The sequence below is a fragment of the Gallus gallus genome, chromosome 2, assembly GCF_016699485.2.
Source record: "Gallus gallus isolate bGalGal1 chromosome 2, bGalGal1.mat.broiler.GRCg7b, whole genome shotgun sequence".
Classification (NCBI taxonomy): Eukaryota; Metazoa; Chordata; class Aves; order Galliformes; family Phasianidae; genus Gallus; species Gallus gallus.
Window position 1 is genome coordinate 66,232,485 of NC_052533.1, and position 22,601 is coordinate 66,255,085.

The window sequence follows — 22,601 nt, forward strand, 5'->3', positions numbered from 1 at the left end:
CTCAAAGGTGCTTACGGCAAGAGCAGGGTTGGTCTCTTCTCACTGGTGACATATGACAGGACGAGGGGAAATGGCCTCTAGTTGTGCCAGGGGAAGTTTAGGTTGGATACCAGGAAAAACTTCTCTACAGAACGGGTTGTTAAGCACTGGAATAGGCTCCCCAGGGAGGTGGTTGAGTCACCATCCCTGGATGTGTTTAAAAACCGTTTGGATGTGGTGCTCATGGATATGATTTAGCGGAGGTTTGTTAGAGTTAGGGTAGTATGGTTAGGTTGTGGTTGGACTCAATGATCTCTAACGTCTTTTCCAACCAGAACAATTCTATGATTCTATGATTAAACTTAAAGTACACGGTTTCAGAGCTTCAGAACTCAAACAGCACAAAGAGAAGGGAAGCTGAATTGCACACATTTTCTCTTTAAACTGTGGCCAGAACTGTTTATCTACTGAAAAGGTAAAGACAGAAGTGGCTATCATGTTCCCTAATGAAACTTTGCTCCCTGTAATTCCCAGTTTTCCCTTTTATTCCGTGCAAAAACAAACCCAAACAAAAATCCTAGTACGTACTGCAAAGTCAGAAAACAAGCTGTCAACTACAAGAAGCCAAAATACTCTAACAAGTAACATAGCTCATGCAAAATTATTTTGCCTATAATTACCCATGTAGCACTTTTTATGGCCTCCTCCAAAAATCTTAAAAGAATGTCAAATGTTAACACTGCAGAAGCCCTCGTGAGTCTACAAGCATTCTAATATGTGCACGTCATACTAACATCTAATACAGAAGCACATGAACACTGCTAATGAAGATATAACAGGCAAATTTGCCTTTTTCTTTATCAGAGTATAAACAGGCTGCAATATAATTAGTGATGAACGTTCAACCAGGATTTCGTTTTCTTGACTTGTAAATTAACCAGATTATCTCCTAAAGTTTTTAAAACAAACTTACAAGACACAGCTTAACACATTAACACACTTAACAGATCTCCAAATATTTCTAAACTACATGGAGACCTAATTCTAAACAACATTCCTTTCCTATTAGTTAAATATGCCTAGGTGGCACAACATATGCACGCGCTTTTCCTCTTTTGACAGCAGTCACAGCCTGTTACTAACTCCTGTATGATACTAAAATAATAAGCACCATGCAAGAACTACAGTTCCTAACAGGAAAAAAGAGACTGCCTGTGTTATTTACCTAAAGACTCCCACTTTCTGTCAGGACAAGATGCATCTAACCAATCAGATCCAGTGAGAAATTCTTTACCTGTGTTAAAGTTTCAGATCTGAATTTTGCAGCTCAGGCTTCAGTAGGAGCACTTCATCGATCTTTCAGTTTCGGTGTATTCTGATGAGGTTTGGGATCTCTTCTAACTTCTAAGGGGAAGTTTTACACTCAAAAGAACAAAATAGCAGTACATTCATAGTGCACAAGACATATATCTCCTTGCTAGCAAGAGTCCAAAAAACTATTTCAATTGATGCAGTATTTGCATGGATCAATACTGTAATAATATTTTCAGGAAAATTACAGTGCTTCATGTATATTTTAGCAGGACAGGGCCAAGGAAGTTGGCTAGAGTTGAGCGAAATGACATCTGGCAGCAGGTTTGGAAGTATAAATACCTTGTGTAGCACTGTCTCTGATGGTCAGATGTAACCGTGACCAAAGATTCTCAAGGTTCTCCTCTTCACAAGGCATAAGAGTATCTAGGAAACAGCAATTTACTACCTTCTTTTGGAATAGAAAATATCTATCACTGCACATTCAAACTCAAAAGAAGTTAAATTTATAAATAGTTTTTCATAGCACTTTGTCTAGCTAAATGTTGGATGTTTGCAGGTAAGGGAAATTCTACGTCTTACTCCATAGGCTCAGCAGAGAGCTCCATAGGTTTTCTTCTATTATCATCTGGATTATCTGGGTTATTTCTCTTTTCCTTAAATAAAATAAAATAAAATAAAATAAAATAAAATAAAATAAAATAAAATAAAATAAAATCTTTAATTTCCATTACACCTTCTTTTATATCAACAATCAATTCCTGCTGCTTCTTTTTTACTGAACATATGCAAGAGTACTGAAATCTAGTAAAATCAGGATAAACAATGACTAAGTTTATGTATTCTTCTTTTCTTTTAGCTCCATGCTCTGCACAGTTTTTATCTGCATCTCTCTGTTCAATACAGCTAGAGAAACATGCTATTATTTCATAGATGCTTCTTTAGTTCTGGAAGACAAAAGGCTGTCTGCAGCGAAAACAAAAAATATCTCACCTTAACACTCACACATCACTGCTACAGTGAAAAGTGCCCCCATAAAGCATAACCTTACAGCACTCCAAGCACAGATTTCTTGTTTCCTTCTCTATTGCCATACGGTGAAATTAAATTAAACTGGGTTGAGCTCTGGCTCTTCATATGCAACTAGAGGAAGATGCAAGGGGTTTAGGCACAGGATACAACTGTCTTGATCCTCAAATGGCGAGCAGACTTTAAACACCTAAAGGAGATCTGAGTAAGGAGCCTCAGGTCTGTTCACATGCTTGAAATTCAGCACATGCATGAAACTTACCAGGACTGTGGTTCTTTCAATATTTCAAGCTCAAAATTGATTTTAAATTCTTTTAGGAAGGTGTTTAATTTGGACAACAATGTACTATCAGCACATTCCATAAACATATTTTCCAAACAGCATTGATTTAAAAAATAAGTATCTTGTGAGTGAGAAGGGACAGTATTCCATCCTTGTTGTATGCTATATTTTTGATCCATTTCATTAAGTTACCTTCCAGATATGTTGTGTAATGAATTTCCCCTTATTTTTTCTGCCATTTTTATTTAAGCGTTTTTTCTGCTGCCTTTCTCCCATGCCCATTTCATTACATTCATACCATTTTTGTTCTTTTTTATTACTATTTCTTTGCTTCTACCCTAGCACCCTAGCACATTTGTGGCTATTCAAAATAGATGTTGAAACATAGAATAACAGGAGAATGCTTCAGTATCCCCAGGGACTGAATATTTCAACAATACCGAATTGCTGAATTTTCCCTTAAAACTTTACCTAATTTTAGCAAGGTATTTTACAGCCTTAATTACTTCATACATTTTTCTTTTAAAAGAGAAATAATGCCTCCCCAGGTTTCTAGATCAGTGTCCTTTTTCTTTCTTTCTTTTTTTTTTTTTTTTTTAGTCTGAATAGCCTTTAGATTTTCTACAGGTTGAAAGTTCATGTAGTAATTTACTTTCCTCTTGTTTTTTTCAGTGCTTACCTTTGCTTTAAATGTCAGAACCTTTCACTTCTGTTACTTCAATTTCCTTATTGCCTCCATTTTCTCTGTGAGCCATCTGTATTTTGATGTGGTCTCCCATCCTTTTCCATGTCCAATACTATCTTTACACCTTTTTCTTTTCTTTTTCTTTTCTTTTTTTTTTTTTTGCAAAGCCACACTGATCACTACTTCTTTTTTTCTGAGGAAGTGCAGCAACCAGCTCTACATCAGCTACAAAGCCCTTGCAGCCTCAACTCTCCTTCCACAGAAATGAACTTTCAACATATTCTGTTGCTTCCTTAATTCCTAATGCTGGATTCACGGAGATCCAGTGCTCTGACTTGACCACCACTATTTACCTCTAATCAGGTATCAATTCAAGCACCGTTTTGATTCTTCACATGTTGTTCTTGTTTGCTCTTCGTGACATGTTCCACAGTGTACTTCAGAAGGCAATTGAACACTAACATCTGAAAGATTTCAGGTTTTAAACACAAGCAACAAGGTGATGCAACAGAATGATGTTACAATAAAAAAAATGCCCATACCTCTATTATGTTAGCACAGACAATAAGTTAAGTTTTCAATACTTATGAGCATTTCTGATACAAATTTAGAAAATGCAGACCCTGGTAAACTTCACAGAGAAACCACATTTCTTGGAAAGCAAGGAATTCAGGAAAAGCTTATGATCATCTTTCTTAATGTTTTATTATTTTGAAAGTAACCCTTTACAATCAAACTAATTACTTCAGTTAACATCAGAAGCTGAGACTATGACCAGCTTCAAATGGACAACATTTAACAGAACAACACTGCTTTTGATGTTCAAAGGCTCTCCCTGTTAACCCAATAATGACATATGTTTGAAATTTCAAACTTCCATTCAACACTCTATTGTTACATACACACAATTTTAATGAGTAAATACATCAGTATCAAGCTGTTTTTCACAGCATTTCATAATTACTGGAACTGTATGTTTCTAAAGCGCGTAACTGGACTGGCAAAAGACAAAAGCTGACATAATTGAAAACTGAATGCACAGTTTCTTAGTGTGTGATTTCAGTTTTAAAATTAAACCCACCCCATGCCACAAGACCACTTTATATTAGTTGCTTCCTCCATGTTTTATCAAGTCTCAAAATGAAAGTCGGTGTCAAATCTGGTCCTGCTTCTTTGTTGGGATGACAGCTCTTAAACTGTGTAACTGTAAGCTAATGGCAGCAAAACTGTTCTTGTCCTGTTCACCTCTGAACAAATTCAATAACTGGTGGTGAAAAGAGGAATGAATAACAAGAGAGAAGGGGAAGACAGTGGTAGAAAGACTGTAAGAACAAGAAGAGATAACAAGAAGGAGAATTAAACAGCAAAAACAATGACATATTGTGCTCCGCCTTAGCTTACTTAGCACATAGTCAGAAGTGCTTACTATTATAGTCCTTAATACTAAAGAACATTTTTAAATATTCTTAAATATTTTTAACAGCATCTACTAATCTCAAACTCAGAGCACTCTTCTGTTAATGGTCAGTGACAGGAAAGCTTATTTCAATTGTGAAGGTTAACACCAATACTCAAACAGAAGGGAAACACTAAAGACAAGGAAGATCTGTCTAGATAAATAGAAAAAAAGAAAATAAAAGCCTTCCAAGAAATCAGACTTAATAACCACTACAACTTTAGATGATAGCAGGAAAAAAAGTTTATCACTGTTAAGCACAGTAGTGTCCTTCAGCATACTGTATCTGAATACTTATTAGTCACCTGTAGGTTGTAATCTTTATAGCATACTTCTCAATAGTTTGCAGAAGATGAGTTTTCCAGTCATTTACATTAGCATTGCTCTACATCTAGAAAGTAACAGATTGAAACACCAAGCAGCACGTGTAATACTAAAATTTAAGGTGACAGTTGCTAAAAATACATTCAAATGTATTTTTAACAAATGAAACTGAGATTACAGCACGTAAATAAATAAAGATGTCTTCACGAACATACAGCCAAGAAGAGTGTATGTAAACAAAACTTAGTCCCTTCCACTGAAGGGAATACAGTAGACAGAAAACCACTTTGTCAAGATAATTATGAACAGAACTCTCACTCAGCAGGATACCTCATGCCATTACTCAGAGTTGGATCTCATCATTTCTTTTTCAATGAAATTCCTTCTGATTTCCTCAGGGCCTTCAAAGGAAACGAAGTAGTACAGAAAAATGGGTGATGTTTATTGGTGTTTATCTGTTGAGTTGCCTGTATTGTGTCGATGCCTATGTTTTTATCATTGCTGATGAAGAAGTTTGAAAACAGGTCAGCTGCAAGTGCATGCTGCTTTTGAATTTGTTTAGCAGCTCTTCTAATAACCTGTAAAAAGAAATCATTTACAACTTTTGCAGATTCTGAAAAGTGAACAATTGCCAAAAATTTTGACTGTTCTGTCTGTGACTTCAAACACTCTGCCTGCTTAACTAAAGCACCTAGAATTAGGTCAGGTTTAAATATCTGAATTTTACATATTTAGAAATACAGCAACTACGTTGGGATGATCTGTGATGAGAGGAGGGGACGCAACTACATAGATTTCATCAAGGCTATAAAACAGGCCTTTATATGCCTTTCCATCCTCATGAAGACCATTTTCCTTAAAGAAATACATATGCGAACTACAATGGCAAAAGAAGTGGTAGAGGGGATCACACAATACTGCTGTAAGAAAACTGTCAGACTATGTGCCATAAAACCTGTATCCCAATTATGGCCAAGGCTTTTAGCTTGCAGCTGAATTGTGAATGTGAGCTATCCAACTTGCCTTTGGGAGGTATTCCACAGATTTCTGTTAAGGATCATGGCTGAAAGATCAGAAATGGAACGGCTGTTCCAGGAGAATTATTAATTCACTGGCAAACATACGCCTTTAACCTTTCTAGATAACAAAGTATGTGTGAGCTTATTTTGGAAAATAGCAATAGTTTGTTGCCAAAAAGGTACATGGTACAATGGATGATATTTATTATAATTCTCAGACAACAGATCTGATTCCTAAACAGCCAGTAACAGAATAAATTATACTGAATGTCAGTTAAAAAAAACAACAACCAAGAACAACTTGCACCACAAAAATCAGTATCTGCTTCTTCAGAAAGTCATTTGGAAGATGCATATGGCCACATTCATCATTTAGTATCACAGTAATGACTGAATAAACAGAAACAATCAGCTCTAAATCAGTGCATAAATGTGTATTATTTTACATAAATACACTTAGATTGTAATGAGCTGTGTGGGATGATGACAATTGTCTTCCAGCAGCCTGAGAAATGCAACAAGTTTTATGCCATCTAAGGCTCAGAACTCTGTGACGAATGTAAAAATGAAGTAGTTCTTGATTCTCATCTGTCCTACAAAGCTCACATCCTTGTGACTGAGGGAAAAAAAAAATCAAAAACCAAACAACCCTACAGGTGTTGTGGAAAGTCTGAGTTGAAAGAACTGTCTCAAAACTGATTCCTGTGTTTAATTAGGCTAAGTAAGGCAGCAAAAAGGTATCTTGAGACTTCTTATGTCTTGTGAAGAGTAGTTTTGAATAGACAGAAGACATCTGGGAGAAGACGGTTTGCAGACCATGGGTTGTACTTTTTTTCTAGTATACTTATGACAAATCTATCCTAGTTTTACCATATTATTCTTTATTAAGCAATTTTTGTAAAATAAACTAACAAATACTACATTTAATGCAGTGCAGCAGCTGGGTTCTCAAAGTTTGCTATGGTGGGGAAATAAGATCCCCAAATGCCTCCTCCTGATGTTAAGAAAGAACACATGACTCTTCTTGTTTCTAAAATGAAACAAGCCAGTTTTGAGAGTTGCCCAAATAGCAGCCACCAAAAACTTGCACTTTGTTACTTGGTATTTTCTTTACTGCTGCTAAATTCAGTAAGAGAAGACAATGGACCTCACAGGAACTAAGATGAGCATGGAAGGCTAAAATGAACTGAAATTATACAATAAATATAAAACTACAGAGAGTTGATAAGACTAGAATGAGAAAGTGACATATGCTACAAAGCCATTGGCTCCTCTGTATAAATTAATAGACCACAAAGTACAAGTATTTAGATAGTTTTTAACGCTGAAGAGCCTTCTACACTGTAAATCCAAAGGGTCAAATACAGTAAAAGTTAACTCTCTTCTAGTAAAGCTCTGATATGAAAGTAAATAGCAATGGCTCCAGAAAGCAGAAGAAAGACAAGAAAGTGCAGTATACTCACTTTTTGTCAGCTCCACTTGAGAGTTGAGGCAAGGCTTCCAAAGCTTGCTTAAAGCTTGAGCTGTAAGGAAAACAAGAATACTCATACTTCCCTGGTACAAATCTCACCTTTCAGTTTCTCTCTATCACTTCATGGAAACACACTGTATTTTAGCCCTTCTTATTTCAATTCAGCAACAAAATGTTAACTTGGCACTTGATGTTCACATGCAAATTACAAAGTGGCCATGGACTCAAGCAGGTCTCAACTCTCCTAATATGATGTACAACAGACACAAACAGGATATGTTCAATCCGCCACTGATTTAAAACAGTGCCTGACACCTCAGATCCTTGAAGAACTACAGATAGTTGCTAGCCTGCCTTGTACCTAGAACATAGTGAAGGTCTGCTCCAACCCTCCTCTCAAACTAGGGACAACTCTGAGGGTACAGGAGGTTTCTTGGGGCCAAGTCAAATTCTGAGCATCTCCAAGGAAGGCAGTTCCACAACTTTCTGAGCAACAGGTGTGGAATAGAAGTGCAGGGAATGATGCAACTCCTTCACAGATTGATATAATCTTCTCAACAAAATCAAAACGGTGACTTATGCCAACCACTACCAGTGAAGAGTCCAGGAATAAAGAGGTATCTATGAAGCCCCAGCTTCTACAGTTCACTCTGTTGAATCATATTGGTGCGAGACAGCAGCAATTTCATTTTATCCACTATGAGCTGGTGCCAAATAGCTTACATTTGGGTCTATGTCACTGCCAGACACTCAGAACAGGGAAGCAAGTTTTCTGAAATTGAAATCAATGACATCATAGAATACTATCATGTGTGATATAAAGACATATGAGGGCCTCGAGTCTTGTAATGTCTCCTACAAAATATTGATCGGTTACGAAGACTAAATTGCAATCTGTGGGATCATGTAATGTTAATCCTACCAAAAGTGTAGGCAATTGAAAAAAACAATGAATGAACATGCCCATACTCAGCCCCAATAATACTCACTCAGAAACTTCAATTAATCAGCTTTACTCAAAACTGCTGACAGCTATCATGGTTTGTGTTTTTACATGCCATGACTGCATCAACCACTGATGCTGCTAATGCTTTTCTTTCTCCATTAGACTACTGTATGTGTGAGCATGTCCTCCACTACTTATCTGTGGTCTTGCACCTCACTGACAAATTGCTAAATGCCTTTTGAAGGTTTTCATTCTAATAGACAGGGTAAAGCTGCATTCACTCTCCCTGATGATGTCTGTCAAAAAGGAGGAGGATAATACACAAGCTTGTGGAAAGCCCTGTTCTCCACGTTCTTATAAGGGGATCCCATCAGTGTCTGGTTCTACACCCTCCTTGAAGTGTCTGGCAGATTCTCTGTGGTGTGCTTTAAGGCAGATTGGATGAAACTCAGTGACAACTGCTTTTGCTATAACACCAGTTTCTTTAGCTAGTCAACTAAGAGGTTTTTTTTGTTTTTTTTTTTTTCCCACCTCTCCTTTGGTAAGGATGAGGAATACCTGGTTTGTGTCAACAAATTCAAATCAACTGATATACCTTTAGAATAATTAATTTTCCACGTACATATGTAGTATATCACATACTTGAATCAATCTCTTGAAAATCCTTGATTTACATTATATATTTTTGCATGTTTATGAAGGATTCCATTACACTGAAATAGCAGAAAATGTAGCAGAACTTACTTGCTTTCAGGAGTCAGATATATGGCCACCGTATCCCTCAAAGCACAGATTTCAAGTCTTGCCTAAAGACAGAAATACAAGTACTGAAACAATGACATAACGTCTTCTGATCAAGAGAATACCATTATCCCAAACCTTCATCTTTCTTAGAAGCAAAAACTAAAACATGCTACAGTTGTGAGTAGCCTCAGCCTGTAATAGTTCATTTCCTGTATTTTTGGTTGCCACGCTACTTCGTCAGTTAGGAGACTGCAATAAGGAACAATTTCATACTTTTGATTCAAGTCAAACGGTTTGTACAGTCACTATGCAGCAGTCTAAAAACATCGGTTTGTCTCCCAGTAACAGTAATAAAGCTTTGATTTTACTCTGTCTTTTCTGTTCTGTGATAGAAAGGGAGAGGGATGCTATCTTAGGAAAAAAAAAAAAAGAAAGAAGTAATACAATGAGCTTGACTTTTCACTGTATGGCTTGCCCAGAGAGGAAGGAAACAGGAGTACAAAAGTCTGTCAATATGTTTTATTCTTGGCTTTGCTGTTGAATTTGTTTTTTTTTTTTTTCCATCAGATGAGGAAGTAGAATGGTTCTGGTCTGCTTCTTGTCTGTCACCTGGTGGGCACACAAACCTGGGGATGTCACTCCTGCATGGTTCAACTTGTCTAAGTACATGGCAGGGGGTTGGAACGAGATGATCTTTAAGGTCCACTCCAACCTAAGCCGTTCTGTGATTCTATGATGATTTTCACCTAGATCATTCTCCACCATACATAATGGTAGACAAGGAAATCAAAGATTAAACAAAGTTCATAGATCTTCCTTCAGTCTTTGAAAAATATTTGTTCTCATCAAAGAAGTTTTATGTGAAACAAAAATATTCTGAAAGTGATCAAGCATTTCATTTAAATTATAAACTGAATTTCATCCAAATTCAGATTCAGTTCTTCTTCATCATGGAGGTACAATTTACAATTGAATCCAGTTAGTAATTACAGATCTATATTTAAACCAAATTTATATTACATCACTTTTCCAAAACAAAATAATGCAACACAGACACTTCATTCTGATTCCAATTAAAAGTTTTGGCTTTTATCTCTCCCCTAGGTAGAAAGCGAAGAGATTAATGCTTTTTTTTTTTTTTTTTGTGCCAGAACATTCTGGCACAAAATAAAAGATAGCTACCCACCAATTTTATACCCATAAGAAATGCTCTTCTCACTACAGAATGTTTCACCTTTTTCTATAAAGTGCTCCAAGCAGAACAGTCTGGGACTCCAAGTGATTCTGGAGTTTTTCCTAAGTTCTAGAAGATAAGCAGTAGAATGCCCTGAGTTGGAAGGCGTGCACAAGGATCATCAAGTCCAACTCCAGTATTGTGGGACAGAGTCACGTTCTCAGGTTTCACAGCCTAAATAAACATGGTGTGAAGGCAAATCTTGTGAAAATATGGGCCATTTGATGTGGATATACAGATTCAGACTTCTTTTAGGGAACAGGTCTCTTCATCAATCTGACCAGGCCTAGATCACTCCCATGCTGCTGTTGACTGCCTCGAGTGACACAGATTTTCAGTGTTCAGAGGAACAGAAAAGGAACAGAAATTTAGAGAAGGGAGAGAAATTCCTTTCAGTTACGGGTTTAGGCAGCGAGTTCTTATGATGGGTCATCTTGTCAAACAAAAATGACACACAGGTATCTTTGCTGCTGTTCACTGATACTGTTTTAAACTAGCAGTAAATCTTATCTGGCTGTCATCTTCCTATGTTAATTGTCTGTCACACACAATTACTAACAGCAATTGGAAAATAAGGCTTTCATTTGGTTAGTTATTTTCCCATGCTAATGTAAGAATGCTGTTGCAGACAATAAGAAATGGGGGTTGGGTCTTCCTGCTTGTTAGTGATTAACTAACTTCTGCTTGTATTCTAAGTCTTCCTGCTTGTTAGTGATTCACATAACTAGTGACAGTGATCACTAAAATCAATGGGATTTGCTTTTTAATACTTATTTTTTTTCAATCGTTCTTACAGAATCCTTTAAAACTTATTCAGTAGTAAATACAACTACCAGTTCAGTCACATGTGAACAGGGCAGTGTAAGGATATCTGTTGTACAGAAATAGCCATCAGGCAAGTGATCAGTTCTGCTGAGACCTACAGGATCCTACCCTATTGCATTTTCAAGATTTTAAATGTCAAAATGCCATAAAATTGTTCTTTTTCTCATTAAAACAAAATTGTGATGAGACAAAGACAGTTCATTAACATTTCAAGCAGATATCATTATGGTAGTTTGGGCAGCTTGCTCTAGCAACAGATGTTCCTGCCCATGGCCGAGTGGTTGGACTAGATGATCTTTAAAGGTCCCTTCCAACCCAAAACCCTGTTATGATTCTATAATGCTTTTTATCTTATAGGATATGGTTAACCCTTTATGCACTTAAACATAAAGACAATGCTAAAATATAACTAAACCCATGAACTAATATCCCAAAGGGTATTTATCCATAAATCTTAGAAAGAGGTTGCAGCGTCCTCATCTTTTACCTCATTTTCACTGCTACAATAAATCCAACAAATACACAGGCTATACTGCTCTGTTATTTTCTGTTCTAAACTCCAATGCTTGACAGAACAAAGTATTCAGCTACCTGTAAAGCTCCATTTTTGCTGAACGATGAAACACACTGCATCAGCCGACTCAGTTCTTCAGAGACTGCTTCTACAATCCTTGACATTACCCGAGGAACTAAATCTTTGGAAATCGTGAACACCTGATTTTTATGAAATGAAAATCATGAGCACATTACCTGGATTACAAGAAACATTTTATGAAGTAACATTTTGTTATATATATTAAAAAAAAACATTAAACACTTTGGTTGAAAGGACCACTGTTAATGGACAAAGCAATTTCAAAGTAACAGGAACCTGAAGCATTTCTGTTGGCACTTGCCCTGTGCTTTGACCAAACACCTCTGTTAATAGCAATGTCAGCTACGTAGTATAGGATACTGACAACTTTCTCGCAATGCCTAAAAGCAGTGAGATAGCAAAATATCTGCTCTCACATGATGCATGCAGGTAGTCAGGTCACTGTAGATAGACTGCTTTGTGGACTGCACCTTTAATTCAGGACTGGGTTACCGACTGACCTGATTGTGCATACAGCAACATTTTAAAAAAGCACTTCACAATTTCTTTTAGAATCCTTTAGATGTGGCAAAGGCTCAGCTGCACACTTGTCTCATCACAGTCAAATGGCAAGTGTCTTGATGCTCTCTGGTGGAGATGAGTCTTTGAAAGGGTTTGGGAGTACAATGGTGGCTTTTCATTCAGATATTTTTCCCCTACTGAGAGTTGCTAATTTCCAGGCAAAAACATTACATGTTACGTTTTTTTTCCATGCATTAAGACAACCCTCTCAACTATTTATTTGTACAACTTTTTAAAGTGATGCTCGGATCCGCCATTTGAGGTTCAGAATAGCAACTGCAACGTAGCATCACCATCACCACAGAATTAATTGTTAGATCAGTGCCTAAAGAAAAACCTGAAGTAAGTGTCTTCCTTAAAGCTTACATTAAAGAAGTGAGAAATTGTTGGTGAATTAAAGTATGGCATTCTACTTAGTACTGGAGAAAATGCAGGCCAAGAGACTGGACCATAGGAGGAAGTGAGATTATAGGTTAAACAGATCACGATCTTACAGGTGAAGATAAAGCTGCATTAAAATTGTATAAGGTTGGGGGAAAAGATGAGAAAAGATACTGAAGATAACATGACTAGAGTGGTAAAAGAAAGAAGATGAACTGGATAGAATTTTTAAGAAATGCTTCCCTGATTTCTGCTTTAAAAAAACCTAAATAATTAGGAAGTTGCATGTTTTTTCTTGAATAATGTCAGACAAGGAAATGTAGTAATTAAAAGAAGATAGTCATACTTGCATGCAGAAATAAATTAAAGGAAGAAAAAATGAACGTATGATTTCTTATCAATTTCCAGTGACTTCAGAAATGAATTGCATATTGGAGTCCTATAAGGTCCTTTCCAAAAGGGCAATTTGCATCGTAGACTAAATAAGCTAAATAAGACATATATGAGGGCTGCTCCGAAAGTAATGCCTCCACAATGGTGGTGGTATGGCAGTAGGGGCTGAACCTTCTCACTGATACTCCATTACATGTTGCTTCTGTGTGACAGAGGGCAGCAGAGAGGCAGTCTGACAGAATGGCGTCTGACATGGAGGTGCACATGAAGCATAAGCGTGGAACTGAATTCCTTCATGTGGAAAAAGGGGCACCCAATGGCATTCACCAACACTTGCTGAATGTTAACAGAGACCAAACAGTGGGTGTGAGCACAGTGAGGGAGTGGGTGGTGCATTTCAGCAGTGGTGACAGTGCCAGTGGGTCACCTCTGTCGGCGCAGATGTTTATGAGTGTGGCATGCAGGCTCGTGCTCGTCACTGGCAAAAATGCAGTGACTGCTGATGACTGTGTTGAAAAATAGTGGTTTTTAGCTGACAATTTGCTCTACTAAATAGTCTTATTGTACTTTTTGTATTTGTTGCAGTTTCCAGTGAAATAAATAGGAGGCATTACTTTCGGAGTGACCTATGTATATCACCGTTACCAATACTAATTTAACTCACAGCCTACTTTGTGTTTCGACCCACACAAGCAGGGCAACTGACATACTTAGCAGCACAGTGAAAAAAAACCCAGCACAATGATTTGTAAAGGGGTCATCTTAATCAGCAACAAATACCACAGAGCAATTCAATACAGCATACTAGGAACACACGTACAAATTTTCTACTGAGAAGAGAGTATTTGTGCCCCTAACAAGTACTCTTGATGTTACTATACAGAATCCAGGAAAAAAAAAGTTCTCAGCAACAGTGAATCATCACAAATTTGCAATACAATGTCCTTATTTTGATTTCAGTTAAACTTGAATTCAAAGGCAGGAAAACAGTTTTCTTTCCACTTCAGATCATGCTTGCTGTTCAGCTGATGGTTAATTTTTGCTGTTTCAAACTACAGAAACTCACAGCCTTGTGAACTAAACTTAAGTCTTACGCACCTAAGAGAATTTTGCCAGAAAACGGTGTAAATGGGAGTTTCATCTTGACACACATTTTCATATTTCTGCAATATTTCACGTATCAAAATTTATGAAGCAACACTCTGTTGGGGCCGAAATCGGTACCAGTCTCAATAAAGCCAGTAAAGCAGTAAAGCAGCCTTTCTGCAGCAGAATTTTAGTAAGTATGTCCGTTAACAGCATTACCTAAACGAGTCGAAGGTGGCTCTGAATCTACAAAAGCTCATTTTTATTAACTTTAACTATGCTGAAAAACTGCGGTGACAAACAAATGCCATGTCGGTATGTATTTTTGTTTACTTCTTCATTCATGTACTGTGTTGTTTTTGTTTTTTTTTTTAATTTAAGAAGGAGTAAAACAAAAACCTCAAGTGAATCGTATCAGGTTTTAGATATATGTGAGAGGTAGAACAGCTACATTAGTGATATTTTGGAGGTGTTTCTGATAACACATAGTAATCCAATTACAAACACTTAACACCATGAACAACAGTAATCCGAAACACTCTTGGTGGTCAGAAGAAGGAGCTTATAGATGAAGCTGCAACTTAAAGCTCTATAGAAAAACTTCTGCATATTACCATGAAAGACCAAATAACTGCAACTCTACAAGCTAATATATATATTTAATATATAATTTTATATAATATTTATAATAATAATTTTTTAAATTTGGTTTAATAATATATATATTTTAATACACAGTCCCTATCACGAGCCACTGTGTACCTAAGTATTTTGAAGGCTGTGTCATACAGAGACTACAAAAATTTGTGTTTAGCTTTTCACTTTTTACCCTATGTAAAAGAATGTGACATACACATTGCCTTTTCACTACAAACAATATATATTGAAAATTTCTTTGGAAGTGATACACAAGCTTTTGTCTATTTGCTGTGCAAAATAAAGTTAATCAGAGAAAGTGAGCGTTATCTTCATCCCTTTCTCCCCCTCTGTCTCTCTCCTTGCCCTGTATGGAAAGGGAAGAACCCCTTCAGAGGGTGGAAATAAAGTACTCCAAAATGAATAACAGAGTGTCACTGGGGATAGAGGGGAACTGTTTATCACTTTCTGCCTTTAAAAAAGTTAGCAGTTTCATACTTGGTTGGCTAAAACTAACCCAAAGCACTTATACCAATAATGAAGATAATTCAACAGATGGGCAATTTTCAGAGGTATGAAAGACAGACTTTACCAAGCACAGTACACTGAAATTATTTGTATGAATGTAAGCAGCAAACAAGCTGAAGTTGTCTCACCTCTGCATGCACAGCGATGATATTCACTAATGCTTCTTTCAAATAGTTTCTGACACCTGAAAATAAAAACAAAAAAGGTAATTAATTACTTTCATTCTGTTGTCTCAACAAAGTCATAACATTCTCCTGTTCAATACTGTACTTTTTTTTTTTTTCATCCCTTTCACTAGTACTTTTGCAATCAGAGGCAGAAAGAGAAAGTTCCATAGCCACACAACTAGTCTATTTCCTTTTTCAAATCAAATGGAGAAAGGCACATTTCCCTATAGCAAAAGCAGGTTCCTGTTTCAGTCTTCTTCTCTGGCAACCCAATTTCACCGCTGTGCAATTTAATAAAGACCTAGCATCATTAACAAATAACTTCTGGAAGACATATACTGTAGCAGAGAACACGCACTACAACTTGGTAAATTCTAAGGAAATGGAAGAAAAGGGCTTACATACGGTAATCATTGTGAAAGTGTCACTACTTTATAGCTTTATATCATTACATAAACAACTGTATATTATTATTGTAGATGGAAATAGCAAGGATTTTTATTTCTCTGAAAGTGCTTCAGAAGATATTACTCATGACAGTTTATAAGAAGATGTCACATTTTTCTTAGTAGAAATTTCCTCTAGGGGAAGGTGAAGAAGTCAGGCAATTTATTTACCAATCATATGAAATGGCTGTCAATTTAAACCATACTTTGAACAGGAGGACATTCAGCAGGGCATGCTTCACAGTTAGGACAGGCTCTGAGCCCCCCTGTGCTACTGTGGAACTGGAGTAATTTTGCAGAACTAGATTCCAGATCTGGAAGATCTAAAATGGGCAACAATCTAAAATTTGCTTCAGTTGCTTTTCTGGTGACTCACTTTGTAGGCAAAGATAGAATAGAAAGCATTTAATTCATTAAAGTACATATAAACAAGGAAAGTGTAACACAGTAATTAGAAGGTTACTGATCCACGTGACAGATCAACTTCTAATTTCAACTGGTCCAGCATGAGAAAGCATTCAATGACCCCTTTTCACTCTTTTCAGTAAATTGAACTTATAGTGAAACATGAGAATCTTGGACAAAGACCAGCGAGACCGCATAGCTCAGAGATCACACTGTGATTAACACCGCTGTTATAAAAATTACACAGCAAACTTTTAATTAGTTCATCTTACTCCACTTTTCCTCAGATCCTACTATGAAAAATCACTTTAAAAAAGTTGTATCTGAGTTTATCAAAATGAGATACTCTACGAGAGGATATAGTAACATCTCGCAATCACCAACTCAGTTGTGGTTAGGTTTGCTTTATACAACGAATGCTGCTCCCGCAGCCCATCCCAAGATCTAAAAGGAGACGCATGTTCTTTCTTAGACAATTATTATGGAGAAATATTTTATAAGAGGAGGACAAAAGGAAAACAGGACCCTCTTGCAAGAGGTACCAGTGCATAATTCCTATGTCTACACTGTGAGATATGACGCAGGCTAGAATTCAGATTGGAGGGTTCTTTCTGAAGCAGCCACAGATCTCTCGAGGGATACAAGAGTGTCTGGGTGAAGGTGGCGAGAGAGGTGCTGGGTAATAACTCCTGCTGACAACACGTAGCTGAACTCTGCAGCCAAATCTGTGCATCAACACAGCCTCTTTTCAAAAGCTCACGGCGAAGAGGCGAGCATCAAAGACGACTTCACTGTTTATTTCTGAACGAACAAAAGAGTCGCAATCTTTTTAGACAGAATGTTCAACTTTCACTTGGGAAGAAATGCAAATAAAGAAAAAAAACAAGCATTTCCAACATATTCCAAAATGCCTCTGATGTCTTTTGTTGCTAACTTTATCTTTTTCCTTGAAAAATCTGTCACTCTTTCCATTTCCAGTAACCAATAACAAAACAAACAACATAGTACATTAGGTTGCAAGCGTATAATTTCTTGTTATCTTAGTAATTTTTTGCAGCAAGGAAGGAAGGGAGGGAGGAATAAAGCAGTAGCAGAAATTTTATGAAACTTATTTTTCCTCCTGTGTAACCTGCAAAACAAAGTAAGGATGCTACACACCAGTACGTGAACCACACCAAAAGATAACAGGTATGTGTGGAAATGCAACACCCCCTTCCTTTTCCTCTGCTGCTGCTCTTCTCCTGCTTCACTCTGCCCCAGTTTAAATCCTTCAGAGGCTTCATACCGCAGAGGATAAAATTTCTATCGCCTCCCGTAGCCAAACACAACTCCACAAGGCACCAAGTGGTGGTATGCAAATCACATCAAGAGGTACAGGGCAGATTTGGGGGCTGGTGTGCAGTTAACCTCAGGGTGCAAAGCTTGATTTCGGTCCGCAGACCTATGCGGTATTCAGCTCCTAGCTGTCTTCTGGCCTCATCTTGTGACAGGAGGACCTTTCATGTGGAAACAGCGTGTTTTTCTTTTGTGCAAATGCCATGCAAGATAAAGGCTTATACGGTCCCTTTCTCTAAGGATACTTGAACACTGCTAGAGCACTTTCATTAGCCAGTCAAAGTAATATTCTCGAACCACTCTGCTGCTTCTCCAATGCAGCAACTCTCACACACTCCAACTCTTGTACAGCTGGGAGCTGCAATGGAAGTACAGAGAGGGGGGCTGCTGTGTGAAAACAGGGAGGGCAGGTGCGTGTCCTAAAGAGAGGAGGCCAGCTGGCTGAGCTGGGAAAAGCGTTATCAAGGAGGCGAGTGAAAAGCTGGGACGAGTACAAACTGAACGAGGTGGGTTGCATAAGAGGGTGATGTGGCTTGAAGGAAGAATTCTCGCTTCCCACCCATCCCACCAAAGCTCCTGAGGTAGCAGGCCTCTTCGTGTGCTTTTAAGCAGCTTGGCTCTGGATAGGAGCTGCTAATTCTGCCTGCTGCTGCGAGCATCCAAATTAAATAGTTTTTGACAGTGCTAGTAAAGGCTGCCTATCACCTCTGTGTGAAGAAACCTTCCATAACAAAACTAGTTAAAAGCTCAGTAACAGAGCTGGGAGCTAAAATTAGGTACTGTTAATTTGTACAAATGCGAAATACTAGTGTCAGCAAAATCAACACCAGGTTTTAGGTGTCTCTGCCTGCGACAGATTACATAAATTACCATAAATGGAATAGAGATGGAACCTACAGTAAAAACAAAGTGACAATCGCGTACCTACTGTACATTGCTAGCTCATCCCAGCTGTAAGATAAAGTTGTTACCTAAAACCTCAGTGAAAGGGCATAAGCAGACATTTTATTGTGCATCCTTTTCCTTGCATTTATCCCTGGACAAAAGGGTGAGCTGGGAGCTTAAACACTACTTCTTTGCTGCAGTTCCAGTATCTAGCAGTAATGAGTTTTTCCTAAGGTTCTGCTACGTCTTCAGAACCAGGAGCCTCAGTATAGGCTCAAAGATGTCCTCAGTTTCTTAGGCTTTGCAATTTAACAGCAAAGAATTAAAAACAAACTGCTCTAATAACAGTAGTAACGCTATGCAGCTTAGAGGCAAGTCGATGCACATGCGGCTGTAGTTGCCTTAACTGCAGCACCCAAAGATCCTGTCTTGGTAAGCTAAATCAACCAAAGATGAAGAGAGGGTACAGCTGTACTCCAAAAATGCCACTAAGTAGAGGCAGTCAGGGACAGAAGGGAAAAGGAGTTGAGGTGAACAACAGTACTGGAACAACAAAGAGAGGTATAACAGAATGGACCATCAGTAAATTTAGGCTGGAAATTAAAAAGTAACCACGTAACAGGTTTGACCTCATTTTGCTATTTAATATGTGGTGGTATGAAAACCATTGCTATCTGGGAGTTGGTTTTCTATCTTGAATAGAGTGTGAGTAAAAAGGGCATTCCCCCCCCCGCCCCTCCAGTCCTTTTTTGTTATTGATGATTTATTTTTTTTCATTTTTGCACTTCTAGACAAAGCCAAACATATCTGAATGTCAGGACCTGCAGGCATAGTTAATAACAATACTATATTTTGAACTACAATTAGAAAATATCGAATTTCTGATTTATATCACTGCACTGTTTGTGGCAAGCTTTGTTGAAGCAAAGTATTACTTTTCTGGAGTATGATTCAGTGGAAATACAAGCAGTGGCATCCAACTGTGAATTTGTTGTGAAATTCATTTCAAAATGAAAAAACTCTGTCTAGAATAGAATTCTTGTGCAGCTTTCTCTACGACTGTTCAGCAGCCCACGCAATTACAGTTTTTGGGACACCACGCTGCCAGTTCTATTATACAGCACTGAAAGGTAATGCAGCATATAACTGTAGGTTGCAACTATTAGGCTAATCAAGTGAAACATAACATTCTTAAGTTTAAAATACCACTTATTTAGACTATTGAAGCACAAATACAATACCATTTCCTAGCTTCTGACAGAAACGTGTTAAAGAAAGTCTCAACAAGCCCTTGCAATTTCTCTCAGGAAAATGTTATTATTCTGTTAGAACATCAATGCAGTCCACTCCCACTCTATTCTTAACATCGAAGAATCTGACTTGCTGGAGAGTTCTAGCTTCCATTAACAAAGAGCCATTAATGCTCTAAAGAAAAATGGATGGGAAGACTTAAGATGTAAAAGTGAAGGACAGTTTCAGCCATCAACTATCACAACAGCTGACAAACTCTAAAATAGCATCTTCCAATTTTGGGCCCTCCACTGTACTTTGTGCTGGTAAAACATCTAGCAAGTTTATCCATTATACTTAATTTTCAATTTATATCACCGATTAAAATTTTTTTACAAATGAAATCTGTCAGAAAGTCTACATCTATGAGCAATGTTAATGATACCGTAAAGCTGTAGCAAGGATGACTGTGTGAACTATGGGAAAAGGAAAAGGGAAGAAGAGTTGTGGTTCTGCAGATTAACAGAAACTGAACTTCTAGCCCGCCAGTGCAGGAGTCATTCAGGAGATGTTCCGAGGGTGTAGTGCTACCAGTTGTCCCACATGCAGTTCTAAGAGCTACGTTTCCCCCAAGTACTTAGATGACAGCATTCTACTATGAAACCTCCAAAGTGACTGAATAAGCATGCAGAAGTTGGAACTGCAGTGTCGTATGCGTAATTTTAAGATGCAAAGAAGCTGCAAACACTTGCACACACAAATATAGAGCAAAAGCTGCACACATGCCACAAACGAACCCACAGGATGATTTTTTTTCTTCGTGCCAGAAGCCAACTCAGTTCTTCAAATGATCCCAAGAGTAAGAAAAGAGGATATACTCAACATTTTTCACCTCTTCTGCAGGCTAGAAAACTCGAGTTCAAAGAATGAGTTGTCATCCTGCTAGGGCAACAGAAACACACACGAAAGTGCGTTTGCAGCTTAGGTCTGACATATTTTATCTCTAGTGAGAAGGGGATCTTATTTGAAACTAACAGTGCTGTGAGCACCGGGAGGCTAACCGTGCCTGTTCTGGGAAAAGGAAGAGGAAAGACAAAAGCACGCAACTGTTTAGGAAAACAGGCAGTGTCAGAAGGTACCCCAATTCAATGGCAATAAACGCCACACCTGATGAGGATTAGAGAATAAGAAGGGATGAAAGGAAAAGGGTTCTGATGCAAATTCACAGTCACAACAAGGCAGGAGTATTAAAAGCCGCTTCACTTCTGTGGAGAAGTTGGAAAAGTGACTTACTGGAAGCTCTACAGTTCAGCTGCCACTCAATCTCGGCTGTTTATCTTTTAAAAAGCACAGATAAGTTTTCACCAAAGACGAATGTATGGCCTTTTACACACTTACTACTACAGCTACCAGATCTCTTGAGTGAGTCGACCTAAACTCTGAGAGACTGAAACAGAAATGAGTCTTGGGCAGGCACAGAGCCACCAATTTAGGAAGCATCAGGGAGCATTCTGGCCTCAGTAGGAGGCCAGTACTTGCTTCGACAAGCAATTGCTTCTGATGGCAGCAGTGCTTTTTAGTGCCTCTGAAAAGTGGGCACTGAATTTGCTGGCCTTGAGGCCTGAACATGACTTGGTACAGCTAGGAAAACCGATGCCTGGGAGCCTGCAATTTCAAATTTTAAAGCCATCCAATTGTATGCAGTATTTGTACAATTTATTGTTCTATTCGGCGAGTTATGCCAGTAACAGTCAATTAGTCTGAAAACTTCTTTTTTTGCCTGATTACTTTCTGATAAAAACGTTCCTCAAAAATAACAACAAACAGAATTTGTCGATCCAGAAAGATGAATGTTTTTCGTACCTACCTGCATTCGATACCTGACTTTTTTGCTATTTAAGAATAACAATACATAAAGGAAGGTAAACAGAGAGAAAATTATTTCAACTGCTCCATTTTAAGGAATGTTCCTGCTTTTCAAATTATTTGATACACATTATTTTCAATTTCATTACACCCTATTGCCAGGCTTAACTGAGCTGATACTGGAAGTGTTCATCTCCAAGCTTCAAAAATACAGTACTGCAACTTTACATCTGTCACACAGAGTGCTTTGAACTGTCAGTTAAGTTCCTGCAGCTCTTCTCTAAGTTTTTAATCTGTTACATGAAACTGCTGGAAAAAAAACCTGCAAACATCTATTGCAAGTCGTTAATCACTGCTGTGTAGTGCACAGTAAAAAAGAAACTCAATGATAGCCACAAAGCCATGTAAGTTCTTTAAACAGTCTGATTTTAACAGTTAAATTTCCTCCAAGTTCTGGCTGCTGAGGCAATATTTAACAACTGTTTTAACTAACTATTCTAGCGCAATTTCTAGTGTGGTTAGGATGTTTTTCTTTCCTCCAAGAACTCCCTCTTACACAAAAAGCACTATGGGAGAGCTGGATACCCCATAGGACAGCAGCCTATTTTTATGATGGCAGATCTTGTAACTCCAGACCTCATTTTTACATGCTTTTTAGGATGCAAGACCCATCCTACTTGGCAGAGCTTTCTCGTGAACCTGATGGCTCAACTGAAGTGTCCTGACAAGTTGAGTTGTCCAGTGCCCAAAATACACCACAGAATTTCACTTTCCTACCCAA

The 22,601-nt window shown here is 37.9% G+C and overlaps 1 protein-coding gene across 23 annotated transcripts in view; it reads right to left on the reverse strand.

Annotated features, from left to right (window-relative positions):
* Nucleotides 1–3,973: 3,973 nt before the first annotated feature.
* Nucleotides 3,974–22,601, reverse strand: part of EXOC2 (exocyst complex component 2) — a 366,065-nt gene continuing 347,437 nt past the window's right edge. For all 23 annotated transcript variants that reach the window (XM_046924334.1, XM_046924284.1, XM_046924332.1 and 20 more), the window contains 5 exons: nucleotides 15,615–15,670; nucleotides 11,898–12,020; nucleotides 9,248–9,309; nucleotides 7,550–7,609; nucleotides 3,974–5,645 (listed from right to left, as the gene is read on the reverse strand). In XM_046924334.1, coding sequence (XP_046780290.1) covers nucleotides 5,552–5,645; nucleotides 7,550–7,609; nucleotides 9,248–9,309; nucleotides 11,898–12,020; nucleotides 15,615–15,670 — 395 coding nt within the window. In that variant the 3' untranslated portion in view covers nucleotides 3,974–5,551. The remainder of the gene's footprint in view (nucleotides 5,646–7,549; nucleotides 7,610–9,247; nucleotides 9,310–11,897; nucleotides 12,021–15,614; nucleotides 15,671–22,601) is intronic.